The sequence below is a fragment of the Schistocerca gregaria genome, chromosome 2 (assembly GCF_023897955.1).
Source record: "Schistocerca gregaria isolate iqSchGreg1 chromosome 2, iqSchGreg1.2, whole genome shotgun sequence".
NCBI lineage: Eukaryota > Metazoa > Arthropoda > Insecta > Orthoptera > Acrididae > Schistocerca > Schistocerca gregaria.
Window position 1 is genome coordinate 444,615,378 of NC_064921.1, and position 20,700 is coordinate 444,636,077.

The 20,700-nt window shown below is 37.9% G+C and overlaps 1 protein-coding gene across 1 annotated transcript in view; it reads left to right on the forward strand.

Moving 5' to 3' along the window:
- The window catches only part of LOC126335832 (Down syndrome cell adhesion molecule-like protein Dscam2), a 313,257-nt gene that overhangs the window by 197,529 nt on the left and 95,028 nt on the right, over positions 1-20,700 (forward strand). The window contains exons 16-18 of the mRNA XM_049999299.1: positions 1,883-2,037; positions 19,962-19,979; positions 20,378-20,476. Of these exons, the coding sequence (XP_049855256.1) occupies positions 1,883-2,037; positions 19,962-19,979; positions 20,378-20,476 (272 nt within the window). The remainder of the gene's footprint in view (positions 1-1,882; positions 2,038-19,961; positions 19,980-20,377; positions 20,477-20,700) is intronic.

The window sequence follows — 20,700 nt, forward strand, 5'->3', positions numbered from 1 at the left end:
CATTTGAACCATTTGGTCAAACCACATCTTGGATCTCTGCAAAAGGCTGAATTCGGCAACTTATGCTTTACGCATTATCTGCTCTTACAGAAATACGGAAACCAGTAAATCAGCTTATTATGGTTATTTTCATGCCATTATGGCATATGGAATCATATTCTGGGGAAATCAGCCACTTGCTAGGGAAGTGCTATCTGCACAGAAAAGAGCCATAAGAATCATGAGTGGACCCCATCCTAGAGCCACATGCAGAAATCTTTTTAAAGAACTTCAAATCTTCACATCCATTGCACAATATATATTCTCCTTGATGTGTTTCATAAGGGAAAAAAGGCCCTCTTCAAACCTAATAGTGTTTATCATAATCATGATACTAGAAGAAAAGATGATATCCACTATGAGCATGCAAACCTGAGTAAGGTACAGAAGGGGGTCCCCTTCAGTGGTTGTAAGATTTTTAATGCCCTCCCTTCACAAATTAAGTGTTTAGTAGATGATGAGTTCTCATTTAAGAAAAGCTTAAGGCAGTTCCTATTGCAAGGGTCATTTTATACTATAGAAGAGTTCCTGAACCATGATGAATAGTACCCTAGTACCTGTACGGATAAGTCTCAGATACATTTCCCACTATTCATTTGTGATCCTGTATATCTATTACTTGTAAACATCTTAAGTTTTCAGTAGTATATTTTCTGTATGTACGTGTATAGAGTCTGTAATACTTAACTTTGTTACATTTATTTTTTGTGATTTTAATTTGTAATGATAATCTAAGCCATATAATTTTAAAATGAATAATAGCAATACTTACAAAATACCATAAAAAGTTTGTAAAACTGACATGTTCCATATCCTGTGATGTATTCACAACATGGATCACCAGAACACGAAATAAATAAATAAATAATAAATAGAAATTGTAACTGTGCAGTTTCACTCACCACATGTCCATTTTGTGAAATTAAAACATCATGTTTTGTTGAATTGTGTGTTAGAAATTGTAAACACTGAGTTTATTTTCTACAAGCTATGAACTTGTCTTGAACTGCACTATTTGAAACAGTGTCAACATTGCAAACAACAAACTTTTTTACCAAGCTAGAGTAATCAGCAAACATAACTTTTTTAGAATCAACTGTAATACCAGAGGGCATGTGATTTTATAAATAACAAACAAGAGTGGCCCCACCTCTGGTCCCTGGGGCAATAATACGTTAAGACTCAAACAAATCAATCAGAACCTATCACCATACATTTCCAATAGCTCACAATTTCACATTTAGGTAGTGTAATATAATACTATCGAATCATATGAAATACATGTTTTCCTGCACAGAAGAATCAAATATTCAGCTGGAACGTTATCTAAAACTCATTAAGAAAGGAATGCAGTGAAATGTGGATCCTGTCAAATAACCTGATGGTAGATGTAAGGTTAAGTGGTTACCTGCAGAACACTTATTTTGTTCCAGATTTGTGATTCATTATTTCAAGACTTTCATCGGAGTTACTCTCACTGTCAGCAGTTTTTAACCTCCTTACATATCTCAATCAAATTTCCAGTTTTTTGTGAACAGGAGCCAGCTGTTACCATCTCAACAAAATGCAACTGCATTTATGTCTGATTATACTGACTGGTCCCCTCTCTAGTCTGTTTGTGTCTTGTTACTTTGAAACAACTATGTAAAGCTGTCTAAAACTGAAAAAAAATGTTCTGTCCTGTGATAAATTCTCATGTAATGAAAACAGATTAATATCTTTATGTCCACACAAGAAACTCTTTTGATACCACACATTAATTCTTGCTAAGTAACATATTTTCATACGTTTATCTAAGAGTCAGCATGTTTTCACTGATATTGCCAATTTTTACGTTTTTCAGTGGGAAATCAATACAAGAAGATGATCATCTCCGTATCAATTCTGAATGGACACTTCTCATTCCTGCTGTGAAATTAAGTGATACTGGAAATTATACATGTTCAGCTGAAAATGTGTTTGGAAAAGATGAAATAACTTACTTTCTGTTGGTTCAAGGTTAGTTAATAGTCACATTTCATATTTTCAGTCATAAATTTGAAGACATAAATATTTAATAAGTATCGTGCTTTGTCTAAATTTTTCATTGTTTGGAATGGAATCTAAGGAAAGAAGTGCAACAGACAAATTATGAGCTACTTGGAAGTCAATACCATGATGAGTAACAGTAAGCCAATAAAGATTGCAGAAGGGACATGAGATGGAGCTTCCAGATACAAAAAGATGAATTAAAAAAAAACACAAAATTCTTACCAGAAAGGGGACAGCAAAGCCATGAAGGAAAAGATAAAGAATGAGGATAAGATAAAAGTGCAGATGGTAGCAGAGTGTGGAAGGTGATAAACTGTTTAGAAGGGATAAGTGGGTGAGGGGATTGGGGGGGAGTCAGGGTGGAGACAGGAAGAAATAATAAATGATACTAAGAGATGGATAAGTACAAGAAATGCATTTGAGGCCAGCTGACTGGAAGGAATCAAATTGGTGCTGGGACCCAGTTACCAACATATTTGGTTCCAAAATTCTGATATTAGAAGCAACTTTTATATAAGGTGGCACTTGAAATTCACAAAATTTCATTTTGTTCATAAAGCAATGTAGCAGCCAAAATATTGTACCGGAAATTATAACAATGGTGCCTGCAACATTCATACTGTAATAATACTGGACTAAGGAAAATTGACTGTTGCATAGTTTTGATTGCAGGGATATTTTGTCATATTTTTCACTGAATTTGCAACATCACGCAAAAAGGAGAGGAGTCATGGATATTTGACATAGTTGATTCCCAAGTAAAAGTATTTATCAAAACATGGAAATTGTTTCTTTCACTTTAAGCAGTAATACATTACTTTCAAGCTTTTCTTCAGTGATTTATGAGCTACTACAAACAGAATTCAATTTAAGTAGGAAAACCAGTTGCTCATGCAGCTCATATGGCTAATTCCAGACAGTGTAATAAATAGGTCCTTGATCTTTCTTTGGAGAAAGTATTCCAGTCATTAACATAAATTTCATCTTCTATTCCTTCTCCTAGCCAGAGGCCTTGTCACAGTGGTAACATCAGTTCTCATCACATCACTGAAGTTAAGTGCTGCTGGCCTGGGCTAGCATTTGGATGGGTGACCATCTGGTCTGGTGAGCACTGTTTGCAAGTGGGGTGCACTCAACCCTTGTGAGGCAAACTGAGGGACTACTTGATTGACAAGTAGTGGCTCCAGTTTTGCAAACTGGCATATGGCTGTGAGAGTGATGTGCTGACTACATGCCCCACCATATCCACAATCAATGGTGACTGTGGACTGAGGATGACATGGCGACCAGTCAGTACCATTGGGCCTTCCTGGCTTGTTTGGTGCTGTTTAGATTTTTTTATCCCTTCTCCTTCCTCATATGTTCTCCCACAAGTACATACCCCATATTTAATTTTCACTAATTCTTTGTTATTATTATCATTTTCTTCCTCTCTTACATCTACTTTCCTGTATATATTTTTTTAGGTGTTGTGGTTGTCAACATTAACATCATACATAGCACCATTTTTATTATTATGGCTCTTTACAAATCACAGTCCCTCTTAACTTATTAAAAAAGGAATTTTGAAGCATTTTGTCATTTTGTTGTTGACAACCAGCACTTGCTCATCATGTGAATTAAATCTTAGTAGCTGCCTCAGGTTACATGTCAAGATATTCAAATTGCACATAAAGCAGATGATGAATTCTCATTTTGTCTGATGTACTTTCTACTCTCCTCCTCCTCTTTCTCCTAATTGTTCTGCCATTTGATGTGTTGAATACAATGTTATTATTAGACTTAAAATGATAACAACCATTATTTAATTAATGAATTATTACAAGAAAATTATATGTATTTGCTGTCGATGCTTGTTGCCACTGTATCAAGAATGCATTAAATGTTGTGTCAAGATTAACATGATCATGTCAAACATTTTTTAAATTGCACTCTCATATTTAATCATCCAGGATAGAATTCCCTCTTCTTCTGATAACACCTTACAGCCATCTTCCACATGCATAGGTGACTAAGTGTAATTAAAAATTGAAATTTCACAACATTGTTCTGATAGTTGGGGGTACTGTTACCAATGATGTAAGGATGCGCTAAAGGTGGCAGCATACTACAGACAAGTGAAATGCAACCACAATACCAGTTCAAAGTGGTTCTCCCATGCAACATGTGCAAAGGAAGAACAGCATTCTGTCATATGTTTTCTGAACAGTGAAGGTACAAAATGAACTGAAATCCATCATTGAATGAAGGTCCAACACAGCAGGTTTGTGAGTGGAATAGAAAGTTCAGAAATGTAGTGACTGCTCTATCAGACTCCCAGTGCCCAGGTGAGGCACAGTGTGTTGTGACACCAGAATCCACTGCAGAAGTTGAAGCCATTGGATGGGAAATTGCCATGTGATGGTGGATGAAATAGCAGCAAATCTGAATGTTACTCATGGCTCAGTACATCATATCATTCATGACGAGCTTAAGTTTCTCAAAATGCCTGCAAAATGGATGCCACAACTGCTCATGCTATAACTGAAAGACTGATGCCCTCTGCCACATCTGCCATACTCACCAGACCTTGCACTAAATGATTGCCACATTTTTGGACCACTCAAAGAGGTGATAGAAGGGAAGAAATTTCGTTTTGCAATAGGCAGTGCATGACTGACTGCACACAGAAACATAAGATCTTTTTTTTTTTTTTTTTTTCAAATGAGTCTGTATACTTCCTACCCACTGGAGTAAGTGTGTTGAATAACAGGGAGACTATGTCAATAAATTGCCCATTTGTATTCCATTTTTGTTCTGTAAAAAGGTATGTTCTGGGTGCTTCAGTTTTTTTGTCAGGCAGCGGTTATAATTCCATTACAAGCATTACATGAAGAAACAATGATTTCTGATTCTGTAACTAATTTTTTGGAGTATAGGTCACACACACACACACACACACACACACACACATCTGTACAGCTACATTGTGTTGGCTGAAGCTATAGAGGACTGGGATCTGGTTTACCAGACTGAAGGATCTGAAAACAAATGGGCCAAATTCTATGATACTATGCTAAGACACTTTGACAGATGCTGCCCTGTTAAGAAAATACAAAGAGCGTTCACCCATAACCAAAGTGCAAAAACCAACAGACTGATACTTCCAGCAAATATGATAAAACTCAGGCAAAACATCCAGGACCTGGATGTGTTACACAAGTCAACAAATCTTCAGGTTTTTAAGGCCAAGTACAACAAAGCCAAGAAAATCTTTAAGAAAGAGCTTTCAAATCTAAGAAAACAGATATACAGCAGTGAAATAGCTCAATCAGACAATATAGCCAAGACCTCATGGAGAACTGTAAATCAATTTCGCAAAGCCACACTGAAGCCAGAAAGTGAAATTGTAAATATAAGGCATGAAGGAAACACAATTGAAGATCCTAATAATGTCTGCAATGTTTTCAATAAATAGTTTATATCTGCAGCTGTTAGTCCAGTTAAGAACACAATTGTGAGTAGTGAGGTAAAGCTCTGCCCCTTTGAAGAGACACTTTTGAATTCAAACAAGTGAAACAGAAATAGGCAGGATAATAAATAACCTAAAGAATAAGTTCTCATCTGGATGGGATGGTTTGAGCAGTATCGAGATTAAAAAATGTAATAAGGAATTAGTTAAAATAATCACCCACCTGGTTAACTGCGGTATCAGAGAACATACATTTCCAAATGTATTGAAATAGAGCACAGTTAAACCAGTGCATAAAAAAGGATCCAAGGAAGAGGTTTCAAATTTCAGGCCCATATTATTAATACCTGTCTTCAGCAAAGTATTTGAAGTTGTGCTGCTGACACAACTTAGTGACTATTTCTTGAAAAATAATTTCCTAACAGAGACACAACATGGATTCCGAAAAGATCATAGTACTATCACAGCAATTATGGAATTTCTTCACAAAACGTATGGCGCCCTTGATCAAGGAATGCAAACAGATGGCGTCTTTCTAGACCTTACTAAAGCCTTTGACTCGGTAAACCATGAGTTACTTTTAAGTAAACTTGAGTCATACAATGTAAATGCTGCATCCATGCAATTGCTGGCTACATATTTATTTAACCGTGAGCAATGAACAAAGCTGACAAAATCAATAATCAGATCATTAATTTCCAGTCCAAATATGAGACAGTCACATGAGGTGTACCCCAGGGTTCAATTTTGGGCCCTTTCCTTTTCCTAGTGTACATAAATGATATAGAGCAACCGTTCAACTCCCAATTGGTAAACTATGCAGACGATACCTCACTGTTATTTCTTGGTAAACAAAATGATGAGTTAATGTTGGTAGCAACTGAGGGACTACGTCAAATAACTACTTATTTCCAAGATCAAGGTTTGAAACTTAGTATCAGCAAATGTCAGTTATTGCCATTCAAACTTATAAACTCACACCAAACCTCTATCAGTAACATAGGTGGAATTGAAGTAAGGCTGCAGATTTCTAGGTATTCACCTAGATGAAAATCTAAGATGGGTAAACCAGATCAAATTTTTATGCAATAAAATCAGCAATTCATTACATCTAATCAGCCAGTTATCAAAAGTAGTCCCACATCAGACATTAAAAACAATTTATTATGGAACCATTTTTGCACAGATTAATTATGGGACAGAGATATGGGGTTGTGCTGCCAACATACATATGAACAGAACATTAACCATACAGAAAAGAGCAATCAGAATTATCCATGGATTAGGGTACAGAGATTCAGGCATGGAAATCTTTGTTCATCATAAATACCTCACAGTCTACTCACTGTTTCTTTACAAATTAATTATATTTTTTGTGACACATCAAAACAAAGCAACAAAGTGCTCTGAAATGCATGCCTATAATACAAGAAATAAAGACTGCTACTACAGACAGATAACAAAATTAAAAACAACAGACCATACTCCATGCATTAGTGGTCAAATATGGTACAACAGATTACCGAGCTCTATAAGGTGCCACAAATGGAACTTATTCAAAGTGAAACTGAAATATTTCTTGAATGACAAGTGTTTATATTCTTTAAGTGAATATTAATATTACGAAAGTGTTGGTACGTTGATAGAAACAATAACAAACACAAACACACACACAAATTTCGAGCTTTCGTGACCCAAGGTCACTTTATCAGGAAAGAGGGAAGGAGAGGGAAAGACAGAAGGATGTGGGTTTTAAGGGAGAGGGTAAGGAGTCATTCCAATCCTGGAAGCGGAAAGACTTACCTTGGTGGGGAAAAAGGGACAGGTATACACTCGCACCCACACACACATATCCATCCGCACATATACAGACACAAGCAGACATATGTACATATGTAAAGGCAAAGAGAATAGAGAGAGAGATAGAGAGATAGAGAGAGAGAGAGAGAGAGTTGTGTAAAATCTGAATATTTGTAATAGGTACAATGTAACACCCAATATTGTGCCTTATTAGGTACAATGGTACATTTGTATCATGTATATGTAATCACATATGTATATATGACTGTACTAAACTTGAAAAGATATGCTATGACGTTTGCAAAAGACACCGGTTGGTGTCTCCGAGCAAAGAAATACAATAAATAAAAATAAAATAAATAAACACAATGTGCCAGGACTGGAGATATGCAGTTTGACTGGGGTGAAGGCATGTTTTGGGTGGGGTGGGCAAGAGGAGACAGGAGACAGGAGAGGGAAGAGAGACAGGGGTAGGATGGCTGATGGTTGGGGAGGAGACAGCAGTTCCACAGGATAGGAATGCAGAAGGCAGAGACAACAGGAGCACAGCTAAGAAGGACACCAATGTCAGTGAGTTCATGGAATACATAAGGATGGTGGCATCCCAGAATGGATTGGGAAAGGGTGACAGATCAGAGGAGGTGGAGACTGTGGGGAAGTGGATGTGAATACAGCATGAATGAAGTTAGGGCTGTACAGCCACACACTCTTCCCTGTATTCTTCCCTTTCTCTTTTCTGTCACTCTTTCCCAATCCACTCTCCCACATCACTGTCACAATGTGCTGTACAAGCTTGTTAGTGACAGTGGCTGTGTGACATTCTTATCCTGTGCACCTGCTGCCTCTCTCCCATAAGAGGCCTTCTACTCCAGTTCCAGTTCCTCAGCATAAAGACAGATTTACATGGCATGATACAAGGCAGGTCATTAATAAAATTATAAACAGTAAGGGTCCCAGCACACTTACAGGCACACCTCATGGAATATTTAGGAATCCAGAGCTCATTTCTTTAAAGTCCACATTTTACTTTCTGATATCAACATGTGATGTAGATAGTATAAAAATGATTCTGTTGTTGTTACCCAGTTCTGAATTGATAACACTTTAAGCAGCCTTGCATTTGTTTTATGACTGTTTAATATGGGGAAGAGTGTTGTACCTAGAAGATTGCATATATGATGTTCTTTTGGTAGGTACTTCATTCTAATGACTGATTTTAGAATCAAATGAATGAATGTGCACTACAGACCACCATGAGCAGCAACCACTATTTTCTACAGTTATTGTTGTTGCTAGACATGAGCTCGTTTTTACTCATCATTTGTAAATATTTGAAGTTCAACACATTTAAGTACTCTATAATATATTAAACATATTTAGAATATATTGTTAATTCTTCAGGTTCAGAATTACATGGAAAGTAAAATTCCATATATCTTAAAAACTAGTTATACATGGTCCAGTCACATTAATTTGACTTCCACCTATATATGACTTCAACATTCAATAATCGCTCGAAGGTGGTAGCTGATAGTATTGGCAGTGGAGGTTATATAAAGCGCCTCGGGGGAATGTGGAAAACAGTGCAATCATAGTTATAATGTGGAAATGAAGCAATTTATCTAATGTCTGAAATTACATGATCATTTGCTTCTGGGCCAAAAGTGGAAGAACTTCCAAAATGACAAAGTTTGTAAGCTATTTGCATGCCACCCTGGTTAAAGTACACCTTGAATGGCAAGATGATTCTATTCAAAACTGGCACCAAGGTAACTGTGATGCATACTGGGCCATAGATGACAGAGGTGAACAACAGGTGCCGAGATGTATACAGGCAAATAGATGTGCAACATTTGAACAACTGACCACCCGTACATCGACTTAGTGGCAATAGATTGCATTTTCAGATGAATTACATGTAATGCTCCATCGGACAATCGGACAGATGGCAGTTGGTATATACAGCGTGAAATGTCTGAAATCAAACACCCTGCAACTATTGTCAGAAGGATCCAGGCCACAGGGCATTCCCTGGATGTTTGTGTCATTCTGGAAGGCAAAATGGATCAACACAAGTATGCATCTATCCCTGGTGACCATGTCCACTCTTACATGCAGTTTGATTTTCTTAAGCACAGTAGCATCTACCAGCAGGACAATGCAATGTGCCACATACTGTAGAGAGTATATTGTGGGGTTCAGAGAACACCAGGATGAATTTACCACACTGCCCTGGCAAACAAACTCCGGTGATTAAAACTCAATCGAGCATCTGTGCAACCATCTTGATTGGGTTGTTTACACAATGGGTTCCCAACCAAACATGCTGGTACAGCTGGCTATAGCAGTGGAGTCAGCAAGGCCACACATCTTTCTTGGTACCTTTCAGAACCTTACTGACTCTCTTTCTGCATGTCTCACAGCAGTCTTTGCTGCAAAAGGTGGTTATTCGGACTTTTGATAGGTGGTCACATTAATGTGACTGGACAGTGTACAAAGTGTGGACAGTTGAACCTTACTTCTTCGGCAAGGCCACACACCATCTTGTTTCTTAAAACAGAGAAAGGTCTTGTACCTTAGAACTTGTAATATTTCCAAATTAACTGACTTTTCTTAATGTCCTAACAATTTTACCTGCCTTGAAAATGAAAATTTGTGCTATTTTCCAATAGCTTCAGTTTCAGAATGAATTTAACTTATAACTGGTTATTGATAATATTTCTGCTTAACTTGGTTTCACTAGCTTATTATTGGTGTGTGGACTATGATATATAGTATTAAAAAATTTTCTCGATTGTGATGCATTTTAAATTTCAAACAAATAATTGTTCCTATGTATCATAGTGTATCACTGAATATGTTTTCAAATTAGGAAAAAACTTGATTTCTGGTGTTATTTTTGTTATTTCACAAAATGGTGGTAGCATATGAAAAGCGAATGCCACCATTTGAAAATGATGTAAGAACATATATTAAACTTCTAATACAAGGCAAGCTAGAGGTGAAAGTCTTCCAAGGTACAATACTTTCCCTAGTTATCATTTACAATTTGTTTCTGTTTTATAATTTCTGATCTGTATCTCTTCTTTAGTTGAAGGTAATGAAGTCTGTCTTCTTCACTGTTCTTTGATTTGTCATAGATATTCATGGTCAGAGCTCTTAATTTGTGGAAGACAGGTGTGAACTAACAATGTCTACTTCTTTTGCTACCTTTGCTTGATTTCCCATTCTATCCCTTTAGTGCTCTAGAACAACACTTATTAAGGACATTAAAAAGAAGATTGACAAATCTGTCAAGAACTCCATCATCATTTGTAAGTTGAGACAGGTAATTGGACCACTCTGTCGTTTATATGTGTGTCATTAATGGTTCTGGTGTACTTGGATTGTTCATGTTGCTCTGTGGGATTATTTGTCAGCAATTTTAACCCTACCCGTTCATGAGTTGATAGACACATAGTGTTAAAAAAATCCCTGTTCATATCTATTTGTTTCTATGTATGTTACAACATTGTTCATACTTGATAACTATCATGTTGACTTGCTATTTGCACAATACATATTGTGTGACCTGAGGACATTTAGCAGGTCCATGTATTTTGTTATTGTAGTCCCAATATCAGTATTAACATACCAAAAAATTAAAATGCAGTATTGAGTGTGTTTTTGCAATTATTAGATTGTTCTCTCTAATACCTCCATAAAAACATCAATGTTCCTATCAAGAGAAAAGTATACAGACATTACAATTAGTTAACAGTCTGACAATAATGTAGCACCTGCCTTAAATACACTTTCAATGCAGAAATTTTTAATGTCAGGAGTTATTTTGTTGAAAGAGTGTTCCTGTTGTATGTTGAGATACCTCCATAACCATTCAAACTCATAAGAAAACCTTGTAATAAGCAATAGTCTCATGGATCACACAAATGTAGATGATTCTAACTTAACCAGCAGTCATTACCACAGAAATGAATTTTTGGTTTGTTGTAGTCTTACTAAATAAACTCAATATCCTTTACATAAAGCAGCAGGAAGTGAAGATGATTAGGACATACACATAGGAGACCAAATGAACATATTGCAAAGGAAGCACTTTATTAGATCTCCTAGGGATGGCAGAAATGAGGCAGGCTCAAAATGATATGGAGATGATCAGTTAAAGCAGAAGGTTAACAGTAGGGAACAGGATGGGAAAGAGTGAAAATCCTAGTAGAAAACAGAACACAATGGTAATCCTTTGTTGCAGCCCTATGCTCCACATAAGGAGTACAGGAATTAATAATAAATAATAAAATGGTTTTCTCAGATCATGAAAACATGATACACAGTGATGTTAAAAGATGCCCTGATAACCTTATGGCAAAGTGATACAGAAACAAGGTATATCAAAAAATTGGTCATAGGCCATGGATGCTATTTATTGTGATTGTGTATGATGTTCCCATTCCACTGGAAAAACAAAATGGCAATAGATAATATGATTCCATTTCCTTGCAATACATAATGCACACATACTCTTTATATTCTAGTTCAACCCAACCTACATGACTTCGAATAACATTTTCCATTGCCATCAGGAAGTCATAAATGACACATTATGGCTGTGTTAGTGCTGTAAACCTTTGAACTGGAGCATCTCATGATATTCCATGAGATTTAAGTTCAGAAAGTGATCTGGTCACTTTAAAATATGTGATCTCCTCAAGTTTTAGATATGTGTCTACCAGGCTAGACCTGTCTGGTTGTGCATCATTCATCAGACAGAACCTAGGTCCATATGCACCTTGAAAAGCAGATACTGTTGCAGGATGTTCTTTCTGTAGACCACAGTTGTTAACCCCTAGGAAACAAATGTAGCTGTATATGTGCTGCTGACCTGTACCATACTTGATTCAGACACTTGTGCCACAATACTGGTCTCTTTCCACAATACTAGCAAAGTTGTAAGCTGTCCCAGGGGCACAACACATGAACAGATAGTGAAAATTTGTCTCCAGGCTAAAAAACTCTTAGTTATGAACAGGATACCACCTTAAATGTGCTAGGTCCACTCAAGATGGACAAGACAGTACATTTACCAATCTATTAAGTGCCTTTAAGTGAGGAAAACACATCTTATAATATATTCAGCATTTGGAGCAACATGTCAATATGCACTCTGATGGGGAAATGTAATGCAGATGGTGTCATGAGGGCTCTATCCAGGACAGGTGTCATAGTGTTGAATTTATTCTGACACTTAATGGATGACCATGTTCCTGGAGCTGGGTGGTAGCATCTCTCTTGGAATTTTCTCCAGAAATGATATTATGAGTGCCATTCAACTCTTGTCCCACCATTTATTGATTGTAGTTTGCTTCCAATTCACCAATGATCCAGCCACATGTAATATCATACAAATATTTTCCCCGTACCATTCTTCTTATTTATGGGCTACAAGTACAGTGTTAACTGCACAACAAGTAGCTGGCACTGTAAGCAGATTCAGACTTGTGGCCCATGTATGTCTTGTATGTGTGTTGTTCCACTACAATTTAGTCTGCACAGTAATGCAGCAACACAATGTTTTCCATGAATATTGGAATTTCCTTAACTTATGCACAAGAATGTAGCACTTCTTCTAATATTAATATTTTAGAACTCTGAAAGCAGGAAATTGTAATTCGGTCTGTAACTTCTCCTGCATCTCCCTTTTAACTCATTTCTTCTATTACTGCCCATTCCCTTGCTTCTGCTCTTCTGGATTCCTTAATAGATCTTTCTCCTGTGCTTGCCACAGTTCCCATTTTCTTGCCTTTTTACCTTTCATTGTTCAAGATTTTTGTACATTGCTTGAGATTTTTGTTTTGTCCAGTTCCTTATTGATGTTGTCCTTTTCGTCTTCTGTTCAGCCCCCATCTAGAGGTGCAGTACTTTAAAATAACATTCATGAATCTTCATTTTCCAAATACTATATGTGCATCAGCTTTTGATAAGGGTTACTTTTGTCACTTTTTCTCTCTCTCCTCTTTCTCAGTCTCTCTCTCTCTCTCTCTCTCTCTCTCTCTCTCTCTCTCTCTCTCTCTCTCTCTCTCTCTCTCTCTTTCTCTCTCCCTCTCTCTCACTCACTCTCTCTCTCTTTCTGTCATGCAGTAAGATATGATATTTTTCTTAATTTTCCATCCTCCTATCTATTTGACATTTTGGAGTGCTGTCTGTGCTACAGCACATTTTTATTGCCTGTTTTGGAGTGAGCTGATCTGCAGTCCTCTTGACTTGGTCTGTAGGATATATTGCATGTTTTCTTTTTTCTTTTTTTCATCATTATGTGTAATGAGCTACTGTTGTTCAGGAAATCTCGTATAATAAGTCATGTTTAATGTGTTCACTATTCTGTGTGGATATGCTATTATCCTTCACTTATTATTGGTTTTTTTGTACCACATCTATGACTCAGTTTGTGTTACCATTAAATACTGCTGCATAGTGATGGGAACAGCTGAATGAAAACAATTAATTCAGTCAGTTGCTGGAAAATACACTCCTGGAAATGGAAAAAAGAACACATTGACACCGGTGTGTCAGACCCACCATACTTGCTCCGAACACTGCGAGAGGGCTGTACAAGCAATGATCACACGCACAGCACAGCGGACACACCACGAACCGCGGTGTTGGCCGTAAATGGCGCTAGCTGCGCAGCATTTGTGCACTGTCGCCGTCAGTGTCAGCCAGTTTGCCGTGGCATACGGAGCTCCAGCGCAGTCTTTAACACTGGTAGCATGCCCCGACAGCGTGGACGTGAACCGTATATGCAGTTGACGGACTTTGAGCGAGGGCGTATAGTGGGCATGCGGGAGGCCGGGTGGACGTACCGCCGAATTGCTCAACACGTGGGGTGTGAGGTCTCCATAGTACATCGATGTTGTCGCCACTGGTCGGCGGAAGGTGCACGTGCCCATCGACCTGGGAACGGACCGCAGCGACGCACGAATGCACGCCAAGACCGTAGGATCCTACGTAGTGCCGTAGGGGACCGCAATGCCACTTCCCAGCAAATTAGGGACACTGTTGCTCCTGGGGTATCGGCGAGGACCATTCGCAACCGTCTCCATGAAGCTGGGCTACGGTCCCGCACACCGTTAGGCCGTCTTCCGCTCATGCCCCAACATCGTGCAGCCCGCCTCCAGTGGTGTCGTGACAGGCGTGAATGGAGGGACGAATGGAGACGTGTCGTCTTCAGCGATGAGAGTCGTTTCTGCCTTGGTGCCAATGATGGTCATATGCGTGTTTGGCGCCGTTCAGGTGAGCGCCACAATCAGGACTGCATACGACCGAGGTACACAGGGCCAACACCCGGCATCATGGTGTGGGAAGCGGTCTCCTACACTGGTCGTACACCTCTGGTGATTGTCGAGGGGACACTGAATAGTGCACGGTACAACCAAACCGTCAGCGAACCCATCGTTCTACCATTCCTAGACCGGCAAGAGAACTTGCTGTTCCAACAGGACAATGCACGTCCGCATGTATCGCGTGCCACCCAACGTGCTCTAGAAGGTGTAAGTCAACTACCCTGGCCAGCAAGATCTCCGGATCTGTCCCCCATTGAGCATGTTTGGGACTGGATGAAGCGTCGTCTCACGCGGTTTGCACGTCCAGCACAAACGCTGGTCCAACTGAGGCGCCAGGTGGAAATGGCATGGCAAGCCGTTCCACAGGACTACATCCAGCATCTCTACGATCGTCTCCATGGGAGAATAGCAGCCTGCATTGCTGCGAAAGGTGGATATACACTGTACTAGTGCCGACATTGTGCATGCTCTGTTGCCTGTGTCTATGTGCCTGTGGTTCTGTCAGTGTGATCATGTGATGTATCTGACCCCAGGAATGTGTCAATAAAGTTTCCCCTTCCTGGGACAACGAATTCACGGTGTTCTTATTTCAATTTCCAGGAGTGTAACTGATTTATTCTGTTGTAGTTCTACATATGGTTCTGAGCTCTATGGGACTTAACATCTGAGTCCCCTAGACTTAGAACTACTTAAACCTAACAAACTCAAGGACATCACACACATCCATGCCTGAGGCAGGATTCAAACTTGTGACTGCAGCAGCAGCGCAGTTCTGTACTCAAGTGCCTAGAACCGCTCGGCCACAATGGCAGGCAGCTGAATTATTCATTCATTCTTTTGAATGAAACCAGTCTGTGTGAGCAAAACATTGAAACCAGTCGATAGAATCTGTTGAAGCTTTACAGTGTCAGTTGGACTATTCATTCATTCATTTGTTTTGATGAAATTAGCCTGTGGGAGCAACACAGTCTGGTGCATTCAGTTCTAAGTGTAAACAATCAGTCATTTTGCCTTTGTTAAATTGTTATTATTGATTGCTCTCTGTTATTTCCTGTCATCACTGTTATTGGTGACCTGACAATTGCTTTTATGGGGTGCCAATAAGTAGCTTTTTCCTCAGTTTTTTATCCTTATTTATGAATTGACATTTTCTTGTGTCTGAATCAGAATTCCAAAATGCTCAGTAGTGTGAGAATGGAAGATATCTTACAAATGGATAAAAAGTGATCCTCGTCATAAATCTAATGTGATACACAGTATCTGCAAGAATGATTCATATTGTGAAACTATAGTAATTAAAGAAATTCAAAAAAATACTTGATGAATCATGACAAATATTTCTCACAAAAAATACTTCCAACAAGTGATGTATGCTTAAAAAGCAACTGATTAAATCAACAATTTTTTTTTAAATGTAACTTTCTTTCCCCATGTCCTCAGCATTTACTGACATAGGATTACCAGTGAAGGGTACCAAACAACAAGAATAAAGAGGAAGAGCTTCAATAAATTTAAATAAAAAAGTAATTGTACATTTATTTAAATATAAATTTATAATGTAGCATCAGTTATTAATCTTTTAAATCAAACAAAATATTATGTCAGAAGTATGATAAATTTATATTTAACATGTTGAAAGCCAACTACAAGTTATCTCATACCTGGCTGCCAGCATCCACTAGAAGTGAACTCATAGAAAACAAGTTTTTGTGTAAACTCAGATACACAAACATTCATAGAAAATACATGCAACTTACAGATCTTAGATATCAAGGGTAGGTATAGTAAATCTTTTGGGCATGATGGAACAGAATTTTTTTCACTCCTGGAGTAAACTGACAGAAAAGTGCATACAAAAGTTCGTATGAATATTCTAGCCTTAGAGGTAAAATGTTTATTGTGTGTTTCTAGTCGTAATGAAAATAAGATCAAGCAACAGAAAATCCAGGATGGAATGTAACAATACTATGAGAACGAAAGTTACTCTGCACCATATAGCAGAGATGCTCAGTCACAGATAGGCACAACAAAACGACTCTCACAACTAAAGCCATTGGCCTTCATCAACAACACACACACACACACACACACACACACACACACACACACACACACACACACACGCGCGCGCGCGCGCAAAATGCAACTCACACACATGACTGCAGTCTCAGGCAACTGAAACCACACTGTGCATGGGTGTGTGTGTGTGTGTGTGTGTGTGTGTGTGTGTGTGTGTGTGTGTGTTGTTGACAAAGGCCAGTGGCCGAAAGTTTAGTTGTGAGAGTCTTTTTGTTGTACCTATCTGTGACTCAGCATCTCTGCTACATGGTGAGTAGCAACTTTCCTTCGCATAATTTTAGTAATGAAAAGAAAGAATTACTTTATTATTTTTATTTATTTTTTTATTGATGACACATCCTGAAACATTATTCCACACAAAGAGCTGACTTTCTTTCATGAAAGTACCATTATTGTAGTCTCTGACTATGTTTGGTTTCAAGGCAACTTTGCCATTTTGATTGTGAACTTCCACCATTTCGGCACAGTGCATATTAGAAATGGCCAGGACTTTCCTTTTGTCCTTCCATTTGCAAACAACATCATGGTCATTTCCATGTCATCTGAGCTTCCTTCAGTTTCATAGTAACTAACAATTTTGGGTTTCCTTTTCTGTTGTTACATAATGTTCCACACATAGGTTTTGTAAGTGATACAGACTTATGAAAATTGGCCATATGAACCACATATACTTCGTTCAAGAAAACTTCCATCAGGTATAAAACAACTTCAGATGCTGCTTCTCCTGGTACTTGTCACATTAGATTTTTATTTTGAGAACCATACCATTAGATTCACAGAGTTCATAAAGTTTTACACCATACTTGCATTTCTGGTTCTTTGTATACTGCCTAAAAAGCAGACATCCATACCAAAAAAACCATTGATTCATCAAAGCAGAGATTCTTGTCTGGAACATGCAGAGATTCTTGTCTGGAACATGCTCATGATGCCGTTGAGATGCTTCAAAAGTGATCTAATTTTGTAGAGTCGATCACTGTATTGCAGTTATTTGTCTTGAGAAGTGTAGAATCTCTATAATAGTGGATTCTATTTTTACTCATAAACGATCTCTAGAACATGACATTATAAAGGACTCATACTCCAGTAATATTCTGTTGATGGGAAACAACAAGATCCCATTTGCAGCAACAGCCCCATTTCCACGACATCTGTATCCCTCCATCTTGAGAGGCTGGTTGATCTTCTCCTCCCATGTGTATCTACTTTCTGGCTTGCATATAAATTTGTGTGTTTACATAATGAGTCTTTGGAAAGAAACAAATCAACAAGTGCATGGATGCCAAAACTTCTTAAATGTAATTTCAGACCCACATCCCTGTTGAACACAATTACTGGTGGATCTCGAATGTCATGGCATTCACCACTGTTATTTGTAGTGCTTGCTTTTGGGCCAATCTGATCATCTCCTTCATTCACTGTTGTTTGCACCAGAATCCTCACTTAAATGTTCACATTAAGACGTCTTGTAGAGTCTTTCACCATCTGAGAATCTGTCCATAAACTTGTCCCATTCTGATTCACTCATGTTAGCTAACTATTCAAGTTCTACATCACTCAGTTTTCTCACATTACTAGGCATTTTACAAAGAATATAGATAACAATAAACATCATTTTGAACAACTACTGACACAGTTACAACAAAGACATGGACCATATTGTTCTCGCTTCCCATGCCCGGGTTCCCGTGTTTGATTCCCGGCGGGGTCAGGGATTTTCTCTGCCTCGTGATGGCTGGGTGTTGTGTGATGTCCTTAGGTTAGTTAGGTTTAAGTAGTTCTAACTTCTAGGGGACTGATGACCATAGATGTTAAGTCCCATAGTGCTCAGAGCCATTTGAACCATACTGTTGAACATGTTTCAAAATATGAAATCTGGTGACTGTTGACAACAAGTTATCTTATAGGTGGCACTGAGGTGAGTTTTCTACTCTGTAAACTAGTTACAAGATAGGTTGCAGATTCCCACTAAGAATTTTTTTAAGTTTCAGTGATACAGGTGGACTTCAAATGAGATGATCAATCCAAATGTATGAACCACTTAATATGGCTTCAAGCAGCAGTTTACTCATTTTGCTCATTGTAGTCAATATAATTTCAAATATACTTCACTTTTAGAAATATACTCTTTATTCACCTCCCCTTGAAAGAAGATACAATATTTGTCTTTTAAAAAGTTTACTGCCCTGAGACTGACTGAAAACATTCATGTAAGTGCCATAACATAAGAGTCAGAGACGTGTGTCTTTTGGCTGTGTCACTTTAAGTTGGTTGGTTGGTTTATTTTGGGGGAAGGGACCAAACAGTAAGGTTATTGGCCCCACCATATTAGGGAAGGGTGGGGAAGTTGGCTATGCCCTTTCAAAGGAACCATCCCAGCATTTGCCTGAAGAAATTTAGGGAAATCATGGAAAACCTAAATCAGGATGGCAGGACGCAGGTTTGAACTATCATCCTCCTGAATGTGAGTCCCGTGTCCAATCCACTGCACCACTTTGCTCGGTACCACATTAACTGAAAATACTCAGACACAGAGAATGAGTAAAAACATTCATATATATGTGGTATGGCCATAGAGACTAGTTTCCTTTAGTTTCCTTTAATTATTTCATTTGACTGAAAAACTTGGCTGAATTATGAAACATCATTTGGCTTTCCCTTCACTAATATAGCAACTAAGTGACTGTCCTGCATGTAACAATGTTTTATAAACTTCATGAATTGCAGTAACTCCACAACTAGTGTACCTCAATCAGTATAGGATTGTTAGTGGCTGTCTATTCTCTTTAACACCATTTTTTTTATTTCCCTTTTTCTGTGCAGTTAATATTAGAGAAAGAAACTTCAGCATCCAAAATGCTGGAACACAGTATCATTTCTTTCATGATGCTGTCACCCTACCATGAATTTTATTTTCTCTATGATTGACTATGTTCTCCTATTTCAGTGAAATCTTTGATTGTCATTTTCCTGAATTTGTTTTCAGATTTGATGAAACAGTGATTGAAATGACTAGAGAAATATACTTCTAAACAGTTTTAGAACTACAGCCATTTTCTACTTTTCTACATGGTGTCAGTGGCGAAAGACTGACTTACAGAATTTCAAGTGTTCTCATGTTAGTCTTTAGATATGACATTTCATTAAGAAAACTGTGGTTATAGTTCTTTAAACCTGGTTCTATAATTTTCTAAATTCATTGTTTCATTGCATGCCTTCTTAAGAGAGCAGGAACAAAGGAAGTAAGTGATATAGACTATCAGTTATCTTAATTAATTATCTTACAGAATTATCATAATTATGTATGGCAAATAAAATCAGTCAAAGCTGGACAGAGGGACCAACACAAAGCAACAGAAATTTGTGATCACTAAAGGTAAATATGAGTGAACTTGTCCACTTTTACATTCATAATTGAAGGTATTTACATGCAATTAAATTAATTATATATTCACTAATAATGATTAGTTCAATTACTGACTCAAACATAGTAAGGTGAAGTAGTTTTCTTCTTTTGTTTTAAAAATATTGAAGTTTGTTTGCCTCACAAGTGTATATATTTTCTATGGCTTTGTAGTTTTTGCATTGTATATTTCTCTTACAAGCAAAAATACATCAAATAATTTTCTTCACTTTCCAGTTCCCTTAGCACCGACAGACTTTGAAGTATCAAAGTCAACAGTCTCTAGTATTTCATTGTCCTGGAAGTCCTCACTGTCAACCACAAACACGGTTCAGGGTAAGTATACAACTATTTGAATGTGCTTAATACATAATTTTTTTTATCTAACACCTTTTCTTCATAATTTTGGTTTCTGCATTGCAATGCTTGCTACTAATGGCTATTTCATCATAAAGGAGCCAGCACTGTGACGCTTTCTGTGTGGGAATGACCAGCAACAAACTGTCCATTCGCATGAATGGACACAGGCAGACAGTGTTTGTTGGTAATGAGGATCACCC